Below are 22087 nucleotides of genomic sequence, written 5' to 3'. Positions count from 1 at the left end.
CTCTGGCCGCTGCCGCTGGTGACGCGCCGCGGTCAGGCAGCGACACACGCCCCGAGCCATCCTTCCTTCCCCATGGCTCCCTCCCGCCCCAGTGCCCGCCTCGGTGTCGCCCTCGCCACGGTCCCTAACTACACCCCGCGGCTCCCCCTTCCCCAGCAGCGCGGCTACGCCGGCCCTCTCCTCCTTCTCCTCCTCCTCTCCTCGCTCTGTTCTGGGTCTTTCCTCGAGGATCTCATCCAAAAAGAGGAGGCGGCAGGGATTCCCCAGTGGAAGCATTAAAATTCATAGCGGTGCTCTCGTTCGTCCGATCCCGTTACAGAAATAGCTGCGAGAGGAAGAAGCAAAGCCGGGCTCGGGAAGATTACACGGGCCGATAAGAAACAGCTGGCTTGCAAGTTGGATCTCACAGTGTACATTTAAAGGAAAAAATCCAGCTGATCTGCTGTAATGCGTTTACCGTACATCTGCCGAATAAAATACACCTGCCGCAGTCCTGCCACGCGTCTCGGTCGGGGGTAAAGGGAGCTCCGGCCGAAACACGGGGTGTTGATTGTGTGAAACACAAACCGCGCCGCCTCTTGTCAGAAGAGCAGCTGGAAATTGCTGAGCAATATTCAAATAAATTACATTATAATGACAGGCTCTGATGTAGCCAGTTCAAGGAGCTAAACCACCGCTTTAGTAAGCCGCTTCAGTCCAGACTTTCCGTAATCTGGGACTCATTTTTAATTAGTAAATGGCATTAAAAACAATGATCCTACCATCCTGCCAGAGCCTGAGCCTGAACTGTGTTGACATGTGATTCTGATTTAGCTTCTGAGCAGCAGCTTTTTACACCTCTAGCATTTTATCTGCAGCACTTGGTGTTCCTTTGACAGTCTAGCCAGTGGAAATGCGGATGATAAGATTAAGAATAGGACAAGCAAACCTGATAAGGACTAAGAGTATATAAAAAAAAAAAACAAAACCAAACCACCACCACCAGAACACAGGGAAAAGTTACCCACTGTCTCATATTAGAAAAATCAGCTTTAATTCCTTTACTAATAAGCATGAAAATAATCCTAGATTATTGCTGCTGGCTTCCAAATCTTTTTAATGACATATAATTCATAAGTAGAGAAAATTATGCCCGTCAGTATTAAATTTGACACCATTATGTTTCATTGTGCCACTGTCTCACATTTGCAGCCTGATGAGAGGTCTTGAAAAATCAAATAGTAACAACATAAATAAGTACATCTGAATTCATTAGCCCAGAATGTTTAAATTGTCCCACTTGTCCTTTAATGCACACCATGGGAAACATTTTTTTAGGTCTCTTTCCTGTGTCTCCCTCACAGAAATGGGTATTTCAGTAAAACAACATGAACTCATGTCTGGTTTTCATCTACTCATGTTAATATGAGGACAAGAACAGATTCAAATAATTGTACAAACAGCTTTTAAGGCTACATCCTTTCAAATTAATTTTTCTGTAATTTCTCTCTGTCATAATGAACATTTTCTAATGAACTAACACTTGGTTTTGCTGATGTTCATTCCACTCAAAATCAAACAGAGAACTTAAGTTTTTACATCAATATGTAAAGTCTTTGCATTTTTAAACCACTGCAAAACTATCAGCACAAATAAGCTAAATTGGTTTAAACCAAATTACACATTCATTCAGGTCTGGATGTTTTTGTGGTATGCCTGGGAACACAACTTCAGAGTAATTTAGCTTCTGCTGTACTTTACACAATTGGGGTACCTTTGAAAAATTTCACTTCCCCTCTTCTGGTAATGTTAGTTGCCCAACTTCTTTTTATCATAAACTTAAGCATAAAACCAGAGAAACCACACTGCAAAGCAAGGAAAAAAACCCAAACCAACACAATAAGCCTTGGACTAGCCAGGTCAAAGCAACATGAGATGCAGGGGCACCTCAGCCTTGTCTCAAGCACTGTCACTGTGTAAACACCACCAGAATTCTCACAATGATATTTCTCACTTTCTTCTCCCAGTCCAAACATTCCCAGCAGTCTCACTGAATCTGAGGATGCTGCTGCTTTTTTACTCTTGCTCACTTGCCAAGTGTGCTGTGGGAACTCTCACCCACACCTTTCACTTCTGAGGGTGTCCTTACTACCAAGCTGGTCTACCCCCTCTGATGAATTTTAAGACAGATGCAGTAAATGTAAGTTTTGAGCACTGAATTTTAACAAATATACATGCAGACATTCCCTCAAATAGCCTGCAGCCTCATGCATCCTTCTGTGATGTGGAAACTGTGGTTAGAGATGGGAAGCATCAGGCACTGTTTGTAAAAGGAAATTTAAAAAGAAATGTTGGGTTTGCCTACTATAAATATTTGTACACAGCAAATGCTGAAATCCTTAGAGGCAAGTAAGCAGTACCACACACAGAAACTATGGTTTAATGTATGCAATAGTAGGCAGCCATCCACCACCCCCTCAATCTTAATTTAGTTCACAACGTTTTGAACATTGAAGTTTCAAAGCCTAATCTATATCTGCTTTTATAGTGCTATGGTAAGGACATTTTTCAAGACTCTGTTCTAAATAATACTGTCAAAACCAAGCTGATACAGAATCATAAATACTGCCCTAGCTACCCCCTTTAAAGAAATACCTATTATCTCTTTGCTGGAAAGTAGTATTTTTATGACAAGATAATTTTGAAGGTGCCAGCACTAATGGAGACAGCATCCTGTAAGTTCTGGAGCTATGCAGGTTTGCTCTATTACAGGGCAAGAAGAACAGAAGGTCTTACATTGCAATTAGTGTTGACAGCCTCAGGAAATGGTGCTCAGGCATGGTTTCCATTCCTCCAGATTCCTCTCCCTCTGCAGATTTAAATAGCACGGTCACAGGATAAAGGTTTGTCCTAATTAACATTGTCCTAATAACATTTTGTTGACCTGTCTCTGCATCTTCCAGCTGATGTCAAAATTTTTAAAGACAGCCTCTTGTTTGCCTATGTGAGCTGAGTGTCCCTGACATTTCTACCGTGCCAAAGTGCATTTAAAACCCGTCTGATGCTTGAGAATTTCCAGCTAAATGAACAGAAACGTTTGGTCACGTTTTGTTAAAAGATTTGCAAAGGAAGAGACAGAACCGTAGCAGAAAGTGAACGGGGAGCTTTCTTCTGCTGCTTTTATTGATTGTGTGAGCTCAGGTAATCTAGGAGAAAGCAAACACCGGCGCAGGGGAGCATTAGGCAGAACTGGGATGGAACCATTAATAGGGCAGAGTGTCTGAGTGCTGGGGCTTATCCAAAGTGGCCCCTGTCACATGTCCACTTTAACTTTCCAGAACAGGTTTATATTTAGCAGGCAGATAAAATGGATGTAAAGGCGAAGTGCATTACGGTTACAGCAGCTTTGGAGATGAAGTTGTGACTCAGTACATGAACTGTAAAGGTCAACTTCTACTCTCATTGTGCAGCTCCTCTGAGGCTGATGAACTATGTAGGTGTTACATGAGAATATCACCCCTGAATTTAATAATATGTGACTACATGAATGTGACAATGGTATTTTCACTGGCAGTCTGTAAGCCTTGCATGATACAGTTGTTCTGCATGCTTCTACTTTAAAAATACCTTCCCACACTGATGATTAACTCAGACTTTATTTATTTCCCCAAGAAAATATCTTAGTCACATCCAAACAAGTGCCAGATTAGAATTAGATAGTGTGCTTGAGGCATACAAAAAAACAATGGTATTGATTTCTGTGTCAAATATTATCTTTACCAACCAGGTTATGCAGTCCTTATCTATTAAGGTGAAAATTCTTTGATTCATAGAGTTATATCAAGGAGATTTGATGTCAAATCAGTGAGTAATTCCAGCAGGTTGTAAGTTCTGCTAAACAAAATATATGATACTTGGAAAGGGTGTTTTGTGCTTGGGTATTGGTTTCTAGGGTTTTGGTTTTGTTTTGTTGTTTTTTTCTTTCTTTTTTTTTTTTTTTTTTGAAGTATTGGAATCCAAACAAAGACATGGCATTAACAAGAAAATAAAATTCTAAGAGTTTACCTATGTTCATGACCTTGTGAATCTGCCTTAGAGTAGGATGATGCTCACATGAAATTTTATTAATTGTCTGTTGACTCCTGAGTGTCTTAAGAATTTAGAAGAGAGTAAAAAAAAAAAGGCCAGTTAAGAAAATGAAAAAGAAAAAATACCCTAACATATACATCACATTTCTGGAGAAAATGATAAAGACCATTTATTTTTCTTATATAAATAATTCTGTACTTTTTAGAAGGGTTGAATTTTCTTAACAAGGATTAAGGAACAGCAAGCAGGTTTGGGACTCTTTCAGTTCTAGAACTTTTAACACAACTCTTCACACAAGTATCTGAAAAAATGCACTTACGGATGTTCCTAAATCCCATCTCCTGGTAAGAGTCCTTGTGACTCAGTCTTCATGCCATGTTGTAAAATAACCACAGGGCTTTCTATCAACTGCAAGTGGTCTCAGTGGCACTACTTCATGACTTTATAGACCCAAAAATAAGCTTGTTGCACTTTTTTTTTTCACAGTTAGGTCTAATAGACCATTTTCTTCCCTTCTTTGTACCTTTCCCCCATGGTGAAATATTTTCTAATCTGTTTTCCATATTTAGATATTAAATGCAACTGCTACAAAACAAGCATCCTTCACAAATAGCCCCAAGAGAAAGAAATTCAGTAATCCATTTTTTAGGACTACAAAAAAAAGAGTCGCAGGGGAAACTATAAACATTTTTTTTCATGTTTTCCAGTGTTTGATGCCAGGTAAGAGCGTTGCTGTGTTTTTTGAATCTGTCAGATTAGACAGAGGTTTTACTACAACCTGATACAAGAACATAGACTACACTCACAGTTTATTCTACAAGACATGCAGCAGAAGGCCAGAAAAGCTGCTAAAGACCTAGAACAAATAACAAAGAAACAAATACACAACCCTTCAGCCATCATAAACTTAATCACATTATGTGCCTTTGAATACACTGGGTTCTTCCAGCAGAGGAAACAGGAGCTTCTTGTTTTTGTGTTAAGTTCTCTCAAGAACAACACCATTCCTGTTCAAGGAAAGGAAATAAAGTTACAGGCTGGATCAGCCAGAAGTGCTTCCTCCATTCAAGGTGCCAAAACAAAACACATGAATTGTTGACAACAATGTGAAAATGCAATGATAGAACACCTGAAAGTTAAATCAACATTTTTCTCCTATTGTTTTAGGTCCAAACATCCAAAGGACTGATTCACTGTCAAATCCTGGAGCCAGAAAGAAAATCAGCCTCTGACTGCATTGTTCTGATGGAAAACAATCAGCCTGCCAGCATGAACTTTCTTCAAGTGAAAGAAATTCAGGAACTAAACCCAAACCAGTCAGGAACAATTTCACTGCCAGCAAAATTCTCAGCAACAGCAGGCCAGAAAGTAGTTTGAAAATACATGGGGCTTCCCTATCTCTGAACAGCCACTTTCTTCTCAGTCTGTTCTCAATCAAGAGTTAGTTTTTCCTGTCTTCTGGACTGTCTACAATTTGTGAAAGTTTCCAGAGCTGTCAAAATAGCTGACTTCTGCCTATAAGTCAAACCCATTTTGCATGATGAAAAGCCTGAAATAACAGCCTAATCTAAAGCAGAACCATCCCTATGATGGGAATAGGGCTGTTACTCCCAGAAGGATCTTACACATCTGACTGTTCCATGTTTTTAAATGCTCTGAATAGCAATTTAGTTTCTAGATATTTATGAGCTCTTCCCCTCTGCAAATACCTGAATGCTGCTGTTTTCAAATGCTTACCTCAGACTGTGATGGAACTGAACACAGCAGCCTCCTGCTGTCCATCAGGGAATGCTTCATTCATGACTACAGCTGAGGGAACAGTGCAGATGAACCTTCAGTCACGAGGCTTCTGCTCATTCACCTCCTCTGAATCACACATGCAAGACTTACAGGTAACAACAAAAATCAGCATTTATATCCTCCAACTAAGAGAAGATGGTGGGATCATCACTAAGCATGGGAGCTGTACAGGAAGGAACAGGACAGAGTATGAGACATGCTCAAACCACTCCAGGGTTTGGGTTTTTTTAATATTTACAGTAGCAAAAAATATTTTCTCAGTTAAACAAAATACATTACAAAATAATAAGGCATTAGAATAGAATCATCATACTTCAGGTGAATTTCTACTGGGTGTTATGACACTAGAAACCTTAAATCACCCCTACAGGAGGGGTGGATGGTAAGGTTGAGGAAGAAAGCAAAGGAACCCTGTCCTGAGAGTCTGTTGTAGAGGTGAGGCATCTGCCACAGAGCTGAAACTGCTCTGCAGAGGCTCTCATTCCACTGCATGCACAAGGCAGAGATTACATTTTGAGCTGACGAAAGGTTTGAGACAGAGAACCTTTTCACACCTCCAGAGATCAAGAACTGACATTGTAGGATACGTTTTGAAAGCTTTTCAGTGGGTAGAGATTTTGTAAACTGAAATTAAGATGTTCAGGAGCAATGGGTGGTACTTGCCAATAGGCACTGGATCCCCCACCCTGGCCTCTGCAGGCAGAGGTCATGGCCATTAAAACAGAAGGCAAAAAATGATTGAAGTTAACTTTATTCCAAAATATGTATAATTTACAGGACTGAATAAGTGCTTCATTTGTGAACAAAACATTTCAATACTTGTGAATAACTTACTAGTAGTAGTTTTGTGTAACACTTCAGTTTCTAACAGAGAGAAATATGAAACAGTATTTTGGCACAAGGTTTTCTCTGCATGCAATAATGTAATTACAAGTTTCACAGTTACTAGGACAACATTCCTTCTTTGGGATTGTCACTTGTAAAATAGGTTTAAGAAATGAATGCTTGATTTTGTCTGGTCACTGCAAGTTTACTGGCTTAAATAGCAAGAACCAAACATGAACATCCTTTGAAAACTAGATTTGTCCACTAAATAAAAAAATCCCACCAGTAACGAAAAGAAAAATATTTTAAGGACATTTCTCAGCCTTGCTGAGATTAACTCACACACGCTTTGGGAAAGACTCACCCATGAGGTTTATTACTCATTCATTCCAGATAATTACAAACTTAAATGAGATTGTAATCAGGTGTTGAATTCTTTAAGCTGTAAAGATATGGCCATATTTCATACCTAGCTTTATCACAGATGTACTTGCAGATGTCTGTAGATAGAGGTACTGTCAATCTAGCTCTGCATGCAGGTGCTTGAAGCATGTAAAGCACTGGAAGTTGTGAAATGTAGAGCTGGCATCCACAAGTCATCTGTTATATTCCACAGCTAGTTGTTGCAGGTACTGTAAAGCCAGCATATGAAAAATGGTCACAAGTAAAGGGACTTCTGTTATTTAACTCAGCAGTTCCTTGAGGCGTGTCCACCATTTCAGGCTGTCTGGTTACATTTTCAGTGAAGAGTCACACACACAAACACAAACGTTCCCTCACCCTGACTGCGGGGCTGAGCGCGGAGTTCTGTTCATTGCACAGCAATGGCACTTGAAACAAGAGAATTCAGTCCTGTTCTAAGCAGCAAGTCCTTCTTGCACATATTTAAATTCACATCAACTCTTATAAAAACAGCAACAAAAGAAACAGAAGATGCATGACTGCACCATACACTGGTTTGCTACCATTAAACAGCCGTATCCTCACAGTGCTCGTTATCAATGGCAGCCTGGTTACTGGAGGCCCATCCTACCAGGACACAAGCATAGCAGCACCTTAAACCAAACAGGAATGAAAAAGCTTGCAAGGCTCAGAATGGTATCAACAGTTTGGTGTGAATGTATTTGGAACAGTAAATGGTACATTAAGATCACATTTAAAAAATCAGCACACGTCAGAAAGATATTAAAGCAAAGGAAGCTGTACAACCTTAATGATGAAGGCAAGCACATTTAATTCACCTCAGAGTTGCCACTTCAGGAACATGTTCTTTTGCAAGTTGAGCACCCTGTGTTGATTCAGTATCAGTTCTATTAAATTTCCTTACATTTAAAAGGCTATAAAACCCCCTCTAGCCCCCTAAGCCCCCAGTCCTGCCAACTCCTACATTTCTACCCAGCCTCACCAAAAAATCAATTCACATCTTAGCAGCATAAGGACTCAGAACAGTGCAAGGCAGCCATCATTCTTTGTTCTCTTGCCCCTACACAACTGGGGTCCATATGACCAACAAGGAAATTCAGCCTCTTGTTTCCAACAGAAAAAAAACCAAAAACAAACCTGTGTATTGTGCCTTGAAACAAACATTTCTAAGGAGTTAGTTACATACATTAATTTACAGACACTGATCAAGTAGTTAAAAACTTAACGAGGTTTCACAAGGTTTTTTTTTTGCAGCTGTTTAATTTACAGCTGCAAGTATATATACATTTTTTTTTAATGCTTTCATATCCTTTGGAACTGAGAATTTTCTAAACTCAAGCAGCTTCACATAACTAAGAATATGTAGCATTAGCAAACTCTGACTTAAAACTACCAATTTTTCTAGGCCAACACAAAGTTTTGGGGAGGACTCCCTCCCTACCCACAGCAAAAAGTATTTACAGGTGTATTAGCAGAAATAGACACAAATAAAGCTGTAAGAAGAGGAAACACCTACAGCCAGACAAACTTTCAGTATTCTGACAAACAAATATGGAAGACAACAAGACAGACCTTTCATTTTTCAGCTTATTTATGCTTATGTTCTCACAGAATGCAAGTCCCAAATCTGCTGTTTCCTTTGTTCGACTCTATATATTAAAGAAAAACACAAAACATTAAAGAAAAGCACAAATGAAACTACAAAAGTACTAATTCAATTTTATAGTAGTGTTACATAGGCGTCAGGATCAAGATCCAGCAATCACAGTTTAACAGAATGAAGCAGGAAACACAAAGGGTAAGTACACATAACATTAGTATCACTTCCAGATAAAAAATTCTGCTAAGAGGCTACAGAGACTCTGATGTTACTTTCTGTATAGCAGCTCTAATGGCAATAGAGGATACAAAAAAGAGTGAGATAGTAAGTCACTGCTGACCAATACTTACAATACAGTGCCTTGAAAATCAAATCAGAGACAAACTGCAGAAAAAGGGAGATAATTATCACTTTAGTTCTACCCAGAAATGGTTGTGTCTGAAGTTTATTTTACAACAAAGGCAAAAACAGAAAATCAGCCTTTTGCAAGAGGCTCTCTTTTCAAGAGAGCCTTTTTGTTTAAATGTGAAAAATTCATAATATTCAGCAATAGTGTTTCAGATCAGGTTTCATGAAGTTTCCTGTGGGATTCACCAAACTATGAAGTCTGGCTGCAGTCTTCACATTTTCACAAAAGTACTTCATAAATCCAAACTGAGTGACATAAGCCAGACATGCATGATCCAAACCTGTTTTTTAAATGAATAATTTATGGAGAACCAAATTAATGAAGAAAAAAGTTAATTTTGGTCAGAAGTTAATTTCGTCTTTCCTAAGACAGTGCAGACATTTAATAATTTCTAAATACTGCACTTTCAATAAATGACTTCATGTTGTAGTACTGTGTTCACCTAATTAAAGTCCAAACTGTTTTAAATAGAATGAGTGAAAAGATTGTGATTTGCATGTTCTAATAAAATACACAAAGCTCAGAAAGACTTTTAATTAAAAAGTATAATAACTGGGTAATGATTACATGGTAAGATTTCATCCACACAACTTCTGGGTCTTTTCCTGACAGTCCCTGATGCTAAGAGCTTTGGCTTACACAATAACATGGCAATTATCACTCTAATTTCTAAATTAGTTTCAAAGTACTTTAAACCTTGCTGGTCTCTCAGATGGCTACAATTCAAACCCTTCAGCAATTCTGCTCCTCAGCACCCAAGATTGCTTCTCTTGCAGAGTAAAGGCTGACTTTCTGAATTCAGAGGTAACAAACAGCTTCTACAGCTGTGGAAAACACCCTTTTCCCAAACCAGGTTCATAGTGACTGCCTCTCTTTCACATGTCAGTACAGACAACTTGCATATGGGAAACACAGAAATCAGTGTATGAAGAAGCATTCTCTGGTATTGCAGCCAGGGGAAGGAAAAACACTTTAAAATGTGAAGTTGCAACATTACTAGAAAGATATTGCAACAGAATAAATTAACCTAATTTTGTTCTTTATCTTATCTCTCAATTTCAAAGTAGGCAAGTAAATATGAGTCAGTCATCTTCACAAGAAACAAAATTACAAGTGAGGCCTTCCTTTTTTAAATATATCCCACCCTTCAGATGAGAACTCAACAGACATTGTGAAATCTGGGGGCATTCCCCACAGCAGAGTGACTTTCTCCTGAGGAACTGCAAGATTCCGTTCTGCAGTTTCTTCATCCAGACTGGAAGTGTCTGAAATCATACCTAGAAATGTTGAAAAATCAAACAGGCAACACAGATGGGGTCTCAGGAGGAGAATGTGAGTTTCAGGATTAATCTGAAGAGATTATTTCAGTAAAGACACTCACCACAGCAATATAAAGACTATTAGGAAAAGACAAAGGAAAAAAAAAGGATAAAAGAAAGGTATTGCTCATCTGCAACAAAAACAATCTGGCTGCAATGGATGAGTAACTTAACTCCCACATCCTTGAACTGAGAATATGCAGCACAAAGCATAGGGAGTCCTCAAAACCTAAGGCTTGGACATACATTTGCTGCTGGGCTGCACAGTAATTATGCAGCCAATACCTCTCCTCTAACAATGGAGGAGTGAAGTCTGTTACAGACCCAGGAATTTGACACACAGAGTTTTCCTTTAAGGTTACAGAAACTAAAACTTGTCCAGTACAAAACCAGAGGCCTACATTTCACAGATATTATAGCAAGAGATAAAAATTACTTAAGGCCAAATTCCAACATACATTCACAACTGGCTTAATGTAAATGAAAAATACTGCAAACAGTGGCATGAGGGGCAACCTAAACATTTAAAAAAAGGTGCCAAGAGGTCATATGCTTCTTCTCTGAAAAATCAGTTTGTGTGAGTTTGACTATACTCAGGGAAACTGTGAAAGCTGCAGGAACTGAGGGCTGCAGATCAAAGTGCAAAAGTAAGATAGAGCTGTTCTGGAAGGGCTTCTGTGAGCTGATATCCCAGTTCTGCTGTATGGATTCCAACTGTTTCTGGAAGCAGGAAGTCCAAAACCAGAAGTCGAGGTGAGTGTTTTAAGGAATTTAATTGTCCATTTTTAAAGATTTCTCTTAAGGTAGTAAACCACTGTAACATTTCTCAACTCGTATCTCAATAAAGCTAGGAGAATTTCAGCAAAACCAAATGATTCCAGTCTCTGAGGCACGCACATTGTAACATTTGCATCTTCAAGACAGAAATAATTTAAGCAAATCCCTTCTGAAGACTAAAAATGTTAGTCCCATTTATTATGCTAGCTAAAAGGACGACATACTAATTTTCCCTACAGTTACGAATTCCATGTTCTTTTCCTACCCTTCAAAGAGCATCAGTGCCACTCAGGGAAAACAAAAATACTGCTTTCTACACTCTTTTAAAATAATAAATATTTTCAACAATTCAAGAATCTCTAGGTGTCTAGTGTGTTGGACAGGTATTTGGAAAATGTCAGCTTATGCAGGAGAAAGAGCTGTGAAGGCATAAAGTAAAAGAAGACAATACGGCTGATTATGTTCATGCCGGATTTAAAATACAAGCTACTAAAAAAAGTAAACAGAAGTAGCTTACACTAATAGAATCCTCCCCCATAAGTTCAGGGAAGCATCTCAACTGAACAGGTCAGGGTTTTGGTCCAGCACATTGGAACCCTGCATGTAAGCCAGGAATAGAGAGAGAGATATAGAGAACAACTTTAAAAGTTCTTCCACTTAGATGAAAGCAGTAACAGCTTCATAAAGAAGTTTGAGGAAAAAACATAGGCACCACATAGTTTTTTAAGGTTCAAATGTACATTAACATGTTACAGGCCCCCCTTTCCCCTCTATTTATACACACATAGTTTATGTAAAGTTACATATTCAATAGAGTACCTTCGGCATGAAAAGTCTGTTAGGTCAACTGCTTGTGACAAGTACATTCAATAATGCAAAGTGGATCAATTGGTAAAGCCATCTCTCCCACCCCAATAAATTAAATTCAAACCACAAGAAACAGTTATATTAGCACTCAGTGGCTGGGCTTGTCAGAGCTCTGGAACAAGGAGCACAGCTCTTCACAGGTCTGTGTTTCTACTGAACTGAACTGGGACTCCATTGTATTCCAGGCTAAGTCAGCCAGAAGGAAGTCATCCATTGCTGTCTGTGTTTCATTGCTGGTAAGGAATAAACTCCCCAGATTCTCAAAGCAGCTATCCATAGTCTGTGTCTCAGCACTACTGAGCTGGACTTTGCTTTCCATATTCTGAGCAGGTGTATTTTTAGTAGCCATATATACTTCTGTCTGGGTTTCTGTATCAGATGAGTCAGTGCTCATGGAGAAACTGGACTGTTTCAGAATACTTCCTAAAGGCAGATGGGTAGTACTGTCCAAAAAGAAATTCAAGTCTGTCTGTGTCTGTGTATCAAACATCTCCAAACCTAAGAAGTTAGAATTGCCTCGGCAGTTATATGATTGAGTGGCACTATCTGAAAATAAGAAATCAGTCTGAGTTTCAATGTCCAGTGACTCCAAAACTGGCTCAGAGTTCAGGGTACCAAGCTCACTCTCTTCAGTCTGAGTTTGGATGTTGGATGCTGAAAAGAACTCTTCAATGTCGAAGTCTATCCCCGTGCTCTGTGATGGAGCAGAAGGAAGATGTGTGTCAGCATTAGAACTGGTCTCAGACAAAAGGCCACGATTATCCAGTGACTGGCCAGACATGTTTCCTGAAAAAATGTTTTCCAGATCACTCAGCAGGTCCATTGTCTGGGTTTGATTATCTGTTGTATTTTGAGGTGGAAGTATATTAGTCTGTGTATTGAAGCTGATAAGGGATTCAGACTTAACCGTATCCTGATTCAGGCTCTTGCAACTACTTCTTTGCAGCAAGGTCTGATCTATATTTGCAGGCATTAAATTGTTTTCTGGAAGTTCAATGTGAGTAGAAACATTATATGATGAAGGAACATTGTCAAAAATGTCACTGCACATTACAGCCTGGTCCATCTGTACTCTTCCATCAATACAGTCCTGTGTCCTGCTGGTTTGAGTCTCTCTGGAAATGCCACACGTTGGAAAACAGCCCTGACTGAAAGCATCAGTCTGAGCAGCTATGGATGAAGTCAGCTTGGAAGCAGGCAGCAGTGTCTGTGTCTGTACACTGATGGGTAATGAAACCTGGGAACTGAATGACAGATCTGTCTGAGAACAAGAGGACACAGAAGAATTGGGAGTCCAGGCTGCAGCTGGTACAAAGCTCTGTGAGATATAAGATAAGTCAGTCTGTATATTTATTGAAGAAATTTTGTTCTTGTGACAAACATTCCCCAGCTCTTGCCCTGGGTTATTTGATGTAACCTTGTCCAATTCAACTTGTACACCAGTACTTACTGGCTCACGATCACCAGAAGCTGTCACTTTTGAAACAGGCATACTGTCTTTAAATACAAGTGTTTCTGCCTCCAGGGCTGGAATCAGGATTCCTATAGACTGAGGCAATAAATGAACAGTACTTACAACTGAACCTTGATTATCAACAGCCACTACAGCAGGTTTGACAGAAGAGTCTGTTGCAGATACATACACAGGCAAGTGAGCAACCTGCATCACTGGAAGTTTAACCAAAGCCACCTTGGGCTTGGGTAAAAGCATCTTTGGTGCACATTTTGGCTGCATTTGGTTTGTGAAGTTAGAACTGCAGGAGCCTTCAAGAGAGGCTGCTACTTTCACTTCAGAGGACTCCAGTTCCTGAGTGCCAGGAGCAGTACTGTGTGTATTGCTGAATGCTTCGTTTGCTTTCTCTGCCAACTGCTGATTATGAATGGAGGACTCCATTTTCCTTTTCTTACTAGGAGGATCCCTGTGAACATGAGATCAATAATTTATACTTCTTTCCAACACATAACATCTGCCTTCCATTCTTTTGAGTGACTGCACTGAAAATACCAACTGAAGTCACAGATGAGGTTGGATACGAGAAGACAATTAATCCAGATTAAAACATAAAAAGACTCCATGAAGTTCAATTTTGCTAAATGTCATTCTTGGCTCTCTCATTTTAAAAAAGAATAAACACTACCCCTTATGGAGACCTATTTCCAAATGGATGTGCAAGTTTAGATGGTGTCTTCCCCTCTTAGATTAAGCACATTGATTTGAAGACTTTTAACGTGTTATTTTGACACTGACTCAGTCTGAGCATTGGAAGGGACAGAGCTCTTAAAATATACGTACAGGTAATGGTCTCTCATGGAAACAGAAAATAAAAATTAGCAATTCTTCACACAAAGCTTAAATTTTGCAGCAGCTGAACCTCAGAGATAGGCTAGGCTTCAGAAAGTAGACTGCCCTTTATGAAATATATGGACATATGGAAACTATAAGTCTAAACATAGGTGATAAAAAATACATCCACCAACAATTGCAACAATGACTAGACTGTACAAGAAAATAACCTGAACTGCATTCCACACCTCTGTTACCAGCTATACATATCTCCAAATCATGTCTACTCTCACAGAACTGTAAAAGCAGAATGCAACAAGAACCACACCCATTTATACCAAGCACTGCAGTGTCATCAGTACTTTTTGTTTTCTATGTAGGGAAACCAGATCTTACTGATTAGATGACCACCACTGCCTTCAACAAAACAGAAACTCCTAAAAGCAACAAAGAAACTGCACACTGCTTTGCAACTAAAACAACATGATCCTAATTTCCTATTTAATAAACAGAAAGGAGACAAAAAAGCAGCACATGAGACACACAGGACTTGGTGATGAATGTACCATTACTTCACTGCGTCACTTTTACCTGTGTTCTGCAGGAATTTCATGGCCAGTTCTGTAAATGTGAGACAGTAATGCTGTTCTGCTGGCATAAGGGCACCCACAAGTACACTGGAAAGTCTTCCCACAGACCTCTATATGCCGTTTCAAATACCATTCTGTGCCATAGGAGTTACTACATTTATCACATTTGTGCTTCTTTTCAGCATGCATTTTCATAAAGTGCTAGAATACACAAGGGAAAGTAAACATTAGCATTCAGTGAAGATTAAAAAAATAAAATCATGATTATGGGAGAAAATATCTGCAAATTTTAGTTGCTAAGTAGCACTGAAGTGTAGCATTAATTATTTTTTAAAGCGTTACTACAAATAAGTTTAAAGAAGTCAATAGAGAGAATCTGAAGTTTGCAAATCTGCTGATGCTACATGCATCTTAAAAACACAGATAAACATCTACCCATTCTAATGCCATTGAAGATTTCCTGTGGACACCAATAAATCTATAGATCAACCTTGCCCAACGAGCACAGTAAGGTTATGCTGCAACATGTGCACACTCCTGAGGATCTACAACTGAGAAAATAATCACAAGTTGTACAGGTCAACACCAGAGCAAACACCAGAATTTTTCCTTTTCATTTATGGCACCAAGTGCCAGCCACTCAACTCCTACAGGGTCCCCAGCTCAGCACAGGTAACCAACTGCAGCACAGTGCTCTTTTTGCTCTCTAATGCAGAACCAAGTCTTATATGTTTTCTTAAACAGGCTAACTAGTAAACAAATGCATTTTAATATTAAAGCAGAGAAAAGCTCTTAATCCTTGACCACTTGAAAAAGCAGTTAAAAGCATCACAGTTTAAACCTTCATCAGTTGCTACTGTAATTCTTCCCACCCTCTCCTTTAATCTTTCTCCATCTGTTTAATTTGTGGAGAGGGGCTCTGATCTAGTTTAGAAGAACATACTGGCCTCTGTCTGATCAAAAGGTTCAAGTCCTCTAATATCAACATGCAAACATGCAAACTCATGAATCACAAGTGCACTTGGAGTTGCTGCATACAGTTCTCTAACTTCTCCTGTGTGCTGAGAGGTTATGCTTGTATCTGTATGCAAAAGTGCACACTCTTTGGAGTAGAGATAGGACTAAATCAGTCTGAAAATACTTCAGAAAACAGGAATACCTGTTTTACAAGAGAAAATTGGGAAAATGGTCTGTTTGGTCCTCTAGGGCAGCCTTCAATAGGACAGCAGTAGAATTTCTGTGAAGTTTTCAAACCCTTCCTTATTGGTGCATTAAGTTTTCCATCCTGAAAAAGAACCAGTTGAGAAGTTGACAATTCTACAGGTTTGCATATTCAAGACAATATTCAGAATACACAGGAACTATGGCTCACTGAGTTTACACATCTCAATTAGCTGGAGGCACTTTCCTATGTGATTTGAAAGATCAAATGGAGTTTTATCCCTGTGTGGATGCCACTTTGCAAATATTCCATCAAAATTACCAGGATCAATCACAACAAGCTCTATGGAGTAGTGGTACTGTACTATTTACTGGTACTTTACTAAGACACTCCCTGTCCTATGTTTCCTGTTATCTGAGCCAAAAAAAAATTTCCATACAGATACTACCCTGGACTGCTGATTCAATGTGGTTTTACTTGTTAGTAGCACAGTATGTGAAGCTCCATTAAGATTAGTCACTGAAACACAACACTTCCTTGATGCTGGAATTCTGTTAGCACTGCTAAGAGTTTACTTGTAATAAAAATGAAAAATGCCAAGTATGCTCTGCCACTTAATTTAGATCATAAACCAAATCTCACTTATGTCTATGAAACAACTGGTATGCTAATTCTGAGGTGAAACCTCAACACGAAGTGACCAATCTATCCAGACCTTCTGGATCATAAACCAAATCTCACTTATGTCTATGAAACAACTGGTATGCTAATTCTGACCCTCAAACACAAAGTGACCAATCTATCCAGACCTTCCATGTGAGTTGTCTCACTGACCCTCAATGTACATAGAAGAAAGCAACACAATTTGTGCAAAGAAGACCTCAAAGAAGGACATGTAAGAAGGACATACTAGTGGGATTGTCTAGATTGTTCAACCACACAGAATTCCCTTCCTACTGAGGACACTGGCATGGAAAACAGACAGGACATATACCTCTAGACATACCCTAACTGAAAGGGTCTCAGTAGAAGCATCAGGCACCTGTATCCGAGCAAAACATTAAAAGAGAACTATTTAAAATCTGATGCTCAGAATAGCTGTGAGTCTCCTTCTATCCTGAGACTGAACTGGAGGCCAAACACAGTTCCTAGAGCCAGTTAGTATAGTCCATGATGGCATCCCCAAGGTAATTTTTCAGGAAAGAAATGGGACCATGCCCTGTTTGAACTCGGCACCTGATTTTCCTTAGCATGAGGACAGTGAGCACAGTCAGTAATGGAAGGTTAATTTCACACCAGTCACTCCCTAACTACCTCTCTGGGCAGATCTCCAGCTGGTCGTGTTTACACAGGTTTCACCAAACACAGAGAATGCACAAAGCACAACAGTCCTCCCCGTGTGAAGCAAACAAACAAAGTATGTCAGCTGCCAGGGCCCAAAGGGCTTCACTGCTCACACCCCCACCTCTTACCCACCTGCAATTACTCACAACCCAACAATGCTGTCCTCAGCCACTCATGCCTTGCTTTTGAAGTCCTCTCATTTACACCTCAGGAAGCTGGGGAGGGGGAATATTTCAATAATTTTGTTTTCCCTCAAATCACCTCTTAAACTAAGATAATCTGTAAAATGTAATCCCTTCAAGCAACATTTCAGTTATATTTCCACACACTCAACACTGCTACCTGCTGCCATTGCCACAAGTTCATTTTTATTAACGACATAGCAGACTCAAGCAATGTTTAGAGCCTCTTGACCAAAATGATCACCTGCCATATCAAGAAAACCTCGAATAAGTCTCTAAAAAGGGAGTTTTCATGTAACATTTTTATGTTCTAAGCACCCTGTACAGCAGTTTTCCCTGTGGACAGCCCATTCATAAACAGGTCTGTTCTATCTCTGCTGAATCATCACTGTGACTATTGTTGTACCTCCTAGAGCCACTGCCCTAAACAGGAACATGACACAAAGAAATCTAGTTGTTCCAGCCCCAATTCCACTTTTTAACCCTGACTTTATACAGAACACTTTCATCACATGTCAAAGTCCTCAGGAGAAAATATCTGCCTTTAAGTCAAAGCTGTGTGTGGCCTCTCCCACTGCAAATGATACCAATGTGCTGAGTAACTGGCAATTAGAGTTACTTATTCCTAAATAAAAAGTTATTAAGTGCATTATATTTAACATCACAACCCAACAACTGACAGGGCAATATGGGAAACATGTTCAGCAACTTGACAGGTAAACCTCAGCCAGGTTATTTAAAACTACTGAAATACTAAGGTATAGAATAATACCAAGTGTTTAAAAGCTTTATAGACACCAATAAAATGCTTTTTAAACAGCTGCAACACAGCCTTTAGTGGCAGAGACCACAACACACTAGTTGTGACAAGCTGAGACATACTCTACACATGTAAGATATTGTAAATGGACAGTAATCTTGCTTTGACCTATCCCAAGTCCTCGTGGCTCTAAATGGTTAATCCTGTGTCTTCCCAAAGCCCACCTGGCCAGTTCTGTTTCAGACACTCTCACAGCTCCCTTCCTTACCTATCTGATGTTATGTCCCATGTTTCTACAACATCCACCCACCAAAATTATAGGCAGCTATTGGTGCAATGAACTTCTCCCAGCGCAGACACTTGCAGTGTAAGGAATACTGACATGGCTAGTGACAACAACTGGGAAAGCAGAATTAACACTCCTTGCTACAGACTTAGTCAAGGTGAACTTAGTGACGTCTTGCTTTCCTGCCCCAGAAAGGCTTACTCCAAAGGATTCATTTTAAATGATCTTGCAGTAGACTGTAGTCAACTCTTTAAAACATGGGGGTTTCTGCAGCAGATGCTCAGCCATTTCTTTACTAAATAGGACATGGAGAGAAGTGCATTTATTCTCACAATAACAACCATTGTGGTAGTGCAGTATTTGAGTAACCTACCCCAAGGGTGTGCTACCCTTGCAGTTCACACTGACTACAGCCTCCCAGTTATCACAGTAATCCACAGAACCCTCCCCTTTACATTAACTCTTCTAGCTTCATTTTAAAACACATACATGTAGTTTCCCTTCTTCCCATAAAATAATGTAGCCAAAAGACCAAAGAATTAAAATAAAAAATTCAAGTTTATATCCACTGCTCTCATTTTTTAAATTAGCTTATCCTCTGTCAAGGAGCCAGAAAAAATATGTATCAACACTTCATATCTTTGTTAGGCAAAACAAGCCAAATTTTTCTAATTTCCCTTTGTCAGAAACACTTGCCATTCATCACCCTTAGCAGTTATTTTCTACACATCTTCTGGTTAATTTTAACTTATTTGAACCAGGTTTTTACCCTATAGTACTAACATAGAATATCCCTCTGCTATATTTTAGGACTGCCCTTCTCACAGCAGCTTTACCCTAAATGCTCATTCGTGTATGACCAAATTATTTTGCAAGTGTTTCCCACCTCAGGTTATTTCTGTTACAAACCAGAGCTGGTCAAACCATTATCACTTCACAAGATTAAAACCTGGTACTGCTGCACTTAACTCTGTTTTTACAGGGTAATCTCCATGTAAATGTCCTTCCTGTGCCACTGCAATTCCTCATGGGTTTTGGTATAAAAACATCCTACTGGTGCTACTTTTATTAATGAAAATTAACCAAGTCATCCTCCCTTCTCTTCAGGTGTACTGTGTTCTCTTCTTCCCCAATAGCTTCTTACCATCTCATTTGCCAAGTTGTCTCTTCACTAACTGAATATTTCACTAATAAATGCAATCTAATAAATTATTTTTATCTGGGCAATCAGCTACCTCTTAAAAGGGAATACCAATATAAAAATATTTAGTCTCTTAAGCCTCAACAACATTTTAGTCTCAATTACAATGCCCTTGAAACAAGTCAAGGAGTTTCAGAAAGTTTGCATCCATCCACGTTTCAGCATTTATCCCAAGCCATCACCAGATTCAGTAATTAGGCATATGGAGTGTGCTCTAATTCCACAAGGCACTGGTGGCTAACAGCAAGCTGGGTGAGAAAGCAGCATTTGCTCACCCATCATACCCTGAGTTATGTAAGCCACCAGCTGCACTGCACGCTCAGAGCATCAGATCACAACCAAAATGACTCTGCTGACCTGAAAGAACACTTGGAACTCCTGCTGTACCTCCTCCCCACATGGACATGTGAGATCTAACACATAACACACAATAAAGCTGTTAGTTGGTACAGGAAATGAAATTAAAACATCCCAGAGACACATGACAGCAAGTACACTTGACACTATTTCCTTTTGTTCCTCACCAGTGAGCACGTGTGACCCACACTTGACTCTGTAGCCAATTCACCAATACAGGGATGTTTATTGTTTATTGTTCACCCACTGAGGCTGCACTTTCAGAATGCAGCTATGAATGCTGCACTTGAAGTTTTCCAGGAATACAATTTGTCCTTGCAAGCTTGGCATCACAATTTTGGGAAAAGCAAGGATATCTTCCCGAAAGGCCCACTCTCAATGTGTGCCTGCTGAACTGCGGTTCTCCTCCCCCCCAGCACATGCTTAGCTCAGGAGTATTATGGAAATGAGGGCTTGTTTCCAAAATGGCATCCATCTGTTTTGCTGGGTTTTTTTTAGCTCAGACATTTTTAAAAAAAACAAACAAAACCCCAGCATAACAGCCCTCGGCGTTGGGATGGAGACGGTTTGCCAGCTGATAAGGTTAGGAAATGCTGCATGTTTGCACAGCACCTCACAAGTGGAGCTTTAAAGTCTTACTGCAGAAAGATTGGTGATAAGCAAGTAAAACAACAGAAGCTAAGTCCCAAAGAACTCCTAACTGCTTGTGGTATGTTTACAAAAATGTGCAAAATTGGTTATTTTCTGTAAGTAATTTTAGAGGAATCCTCAACACAATTGGTCAGCCCATTCACACATGCACACTTGTGTATGTATACAGGGTCCTGCAGTGGGCTTCACAAGGGGAAATTTAAACAAGAGACAACGAGAAACACGTCATTATTCCCACCTGGAATCATAGAATTGTTTGGGTTGGAAGGGGACCTTGAACATCATCTTGTTCCATCCCCATGGGCAGGGAAACCTTCCACTATCCCAGGTTGCTCCATGCCCCGTACAACCTGGCCTTGGACACTTCCAGGGATAGGGCAACCTGTGCCAGGGCCTTCCCATCCTCACAACGAAGAAATTCCTCCTAATGTCCAACCTAAACCTACTCTCTTTCCATTTGAACCCGTTCCCCCTTGTCCTGCCACTCCAGGCTCTTGTCCCCATCCCTCCTGTGAGTTCCCCTCAGGTACCAGAAGGCCTCAATTAGGTCACCCCACAACACCCTCCTCTCCAGGCTGAACAATCCCAGCTGTCTCAGAATCTCTCGGAAGAATCCCAGTTCTTCTCAGGGTGGGGAATCACACCGCCCCTCAGTCTCACTACGAACCAAACCCCAGCACAGCCAGCACGGCAGCCGGCCCCCGGACCCGGACCCGAGCCGGCCGCAGGCCCCGGGGCGGAACACGGCGCTGCGCCACGCCAGAGCCACGCAGCCACGGTGAGGGGCCGAGCGGGAGGGGGCGGCGGGGCCGGCCCGGCCTCACGGCGGTACCTGGAGCGGGTGCGCCTTGCTGAGGTGCATGTTGAGGGCCGGGCTGTTGGGCAGCACCTTCCCGCAGCCGGGCACGGTGCACAGGATGTTGGTCCGCACTTGGGACAGCTCTGTCACCGAGGGCCGCACCAGCTCCCCGGCGGGCGGCACGTCCCTCACGGGCGCGGGTGGCCGCCCCAAGCCCCCGCCACGCCGCCCGGCCGCCGCCGCCATGTTGCTGTCAGCTGCTCGGCCCCCGCTCCGCTTCCGGGGGCGGCGGCCAATCGGCGGCGGCGCTGCTGAATATTCATGAGGCACGTGGCGCGGCCCCGCCCCCCGCCAGCGCCCCGCGGCGGCGGCTGCGAGCGGTG

General features: G+C 40.7%; 1 protein-coding gene across 4 annotated transcripts; it reads right to left on the bottom strand.

Moving 5' to 3' along the window:
• Window positions 1–283: 283 nt before the first annotated feature.
• ATMIN (ATM interactor) lies at window positions 284–21963 on the bottom strand. Of its 4 annotated transcripts, XR_005952379.1 has the most exons (6): window positions 21738–21963; window positions 16122–16247; window positions 14964–15163; window positions 7163–14007; window positions 5806–6031; window positions 284–5075 (listed from the first exon to the last, which is right to left on the bottom strand). XR_005952379.1 is itself a non-coding variant. In XM_041400663.1 (5 exons), exons 4-5 carry the CDS (start codon window positions 15155–15157, stop codon window positions 12177–12179), a joined length of 2025 nt encoding a protein of 674 aa, XP_041256597.1. In that variant the 5' UTR covers window positions 15158–15163; window positions 16122–16247; window positions 17601–17683; window positions 21738–21839; the 3' UTR covers window positions 6606–12176. The 4 variants fall into 4 exon arrangements, 2 of the variants coding, with proteins under 2 accessions (XP_041256597.1, XP_041256596.1); XR_005952380.1 differs by lacking the exons at window positions 284–5075; window positions 5806–6031 and having other exon boundaries at window positions 6606–7325; window positions 8689–14007; XM_041400663.1 differs by lacking the exons at window positions 284–5075; window positions 5806–6031 and adding an exon at window positions 17601–17683 and having other exon boundaries at window positions 6606–14007; window positions 21738–21839.
• Window positions 21964–22087: the final 124 nt, after the last annotated feature.

The sequence above is a fragment of the Onychostruthus taczanowskii genome, unplaced genomic scaffold (genome assembly GCF_017590055.1).
Source record: "Onychostruthus taczanowskii isolate IOZ18803 unplaced genomic scaffold, ASM1759005v1 scaffold18, whole genome shotgun sequence".
NCBI lineage: Eukaryota > Metazoa > Chordata > Aves > Passeriformes > Passeridae > Onychostruthus > Onychostruthus taczanowskii.
This window is presented reverse-complemented; position numbering and strand designations above follow the sequence as displayed.

Excerpts from the sequence above, each read along its gene's own strand:
- ATMIN (XM_041400662.1), bottom strand. The coding sequence starts at position 21,950 with ATGGCGGCGGCGGCCGGGCGGCGTGGCGGGGGCTTGGGGCGGCCACCC. Across the intron at positions 16,248-21,737 it reads GCAAGGCGCACCCGCTCCAG|GATGGAAAACTTAATGCACC; the intron begins GTACCGCCGTGA and ends GTTCTTTTTCAG. Across the intron at positions 15,164-16,121 it reads AATTTTCTCTTGTAAAACAG|CACTTTATGAAAATGCATGC; the intron begins GTATTCCTGTTT and ends TGTGTATTCTAG.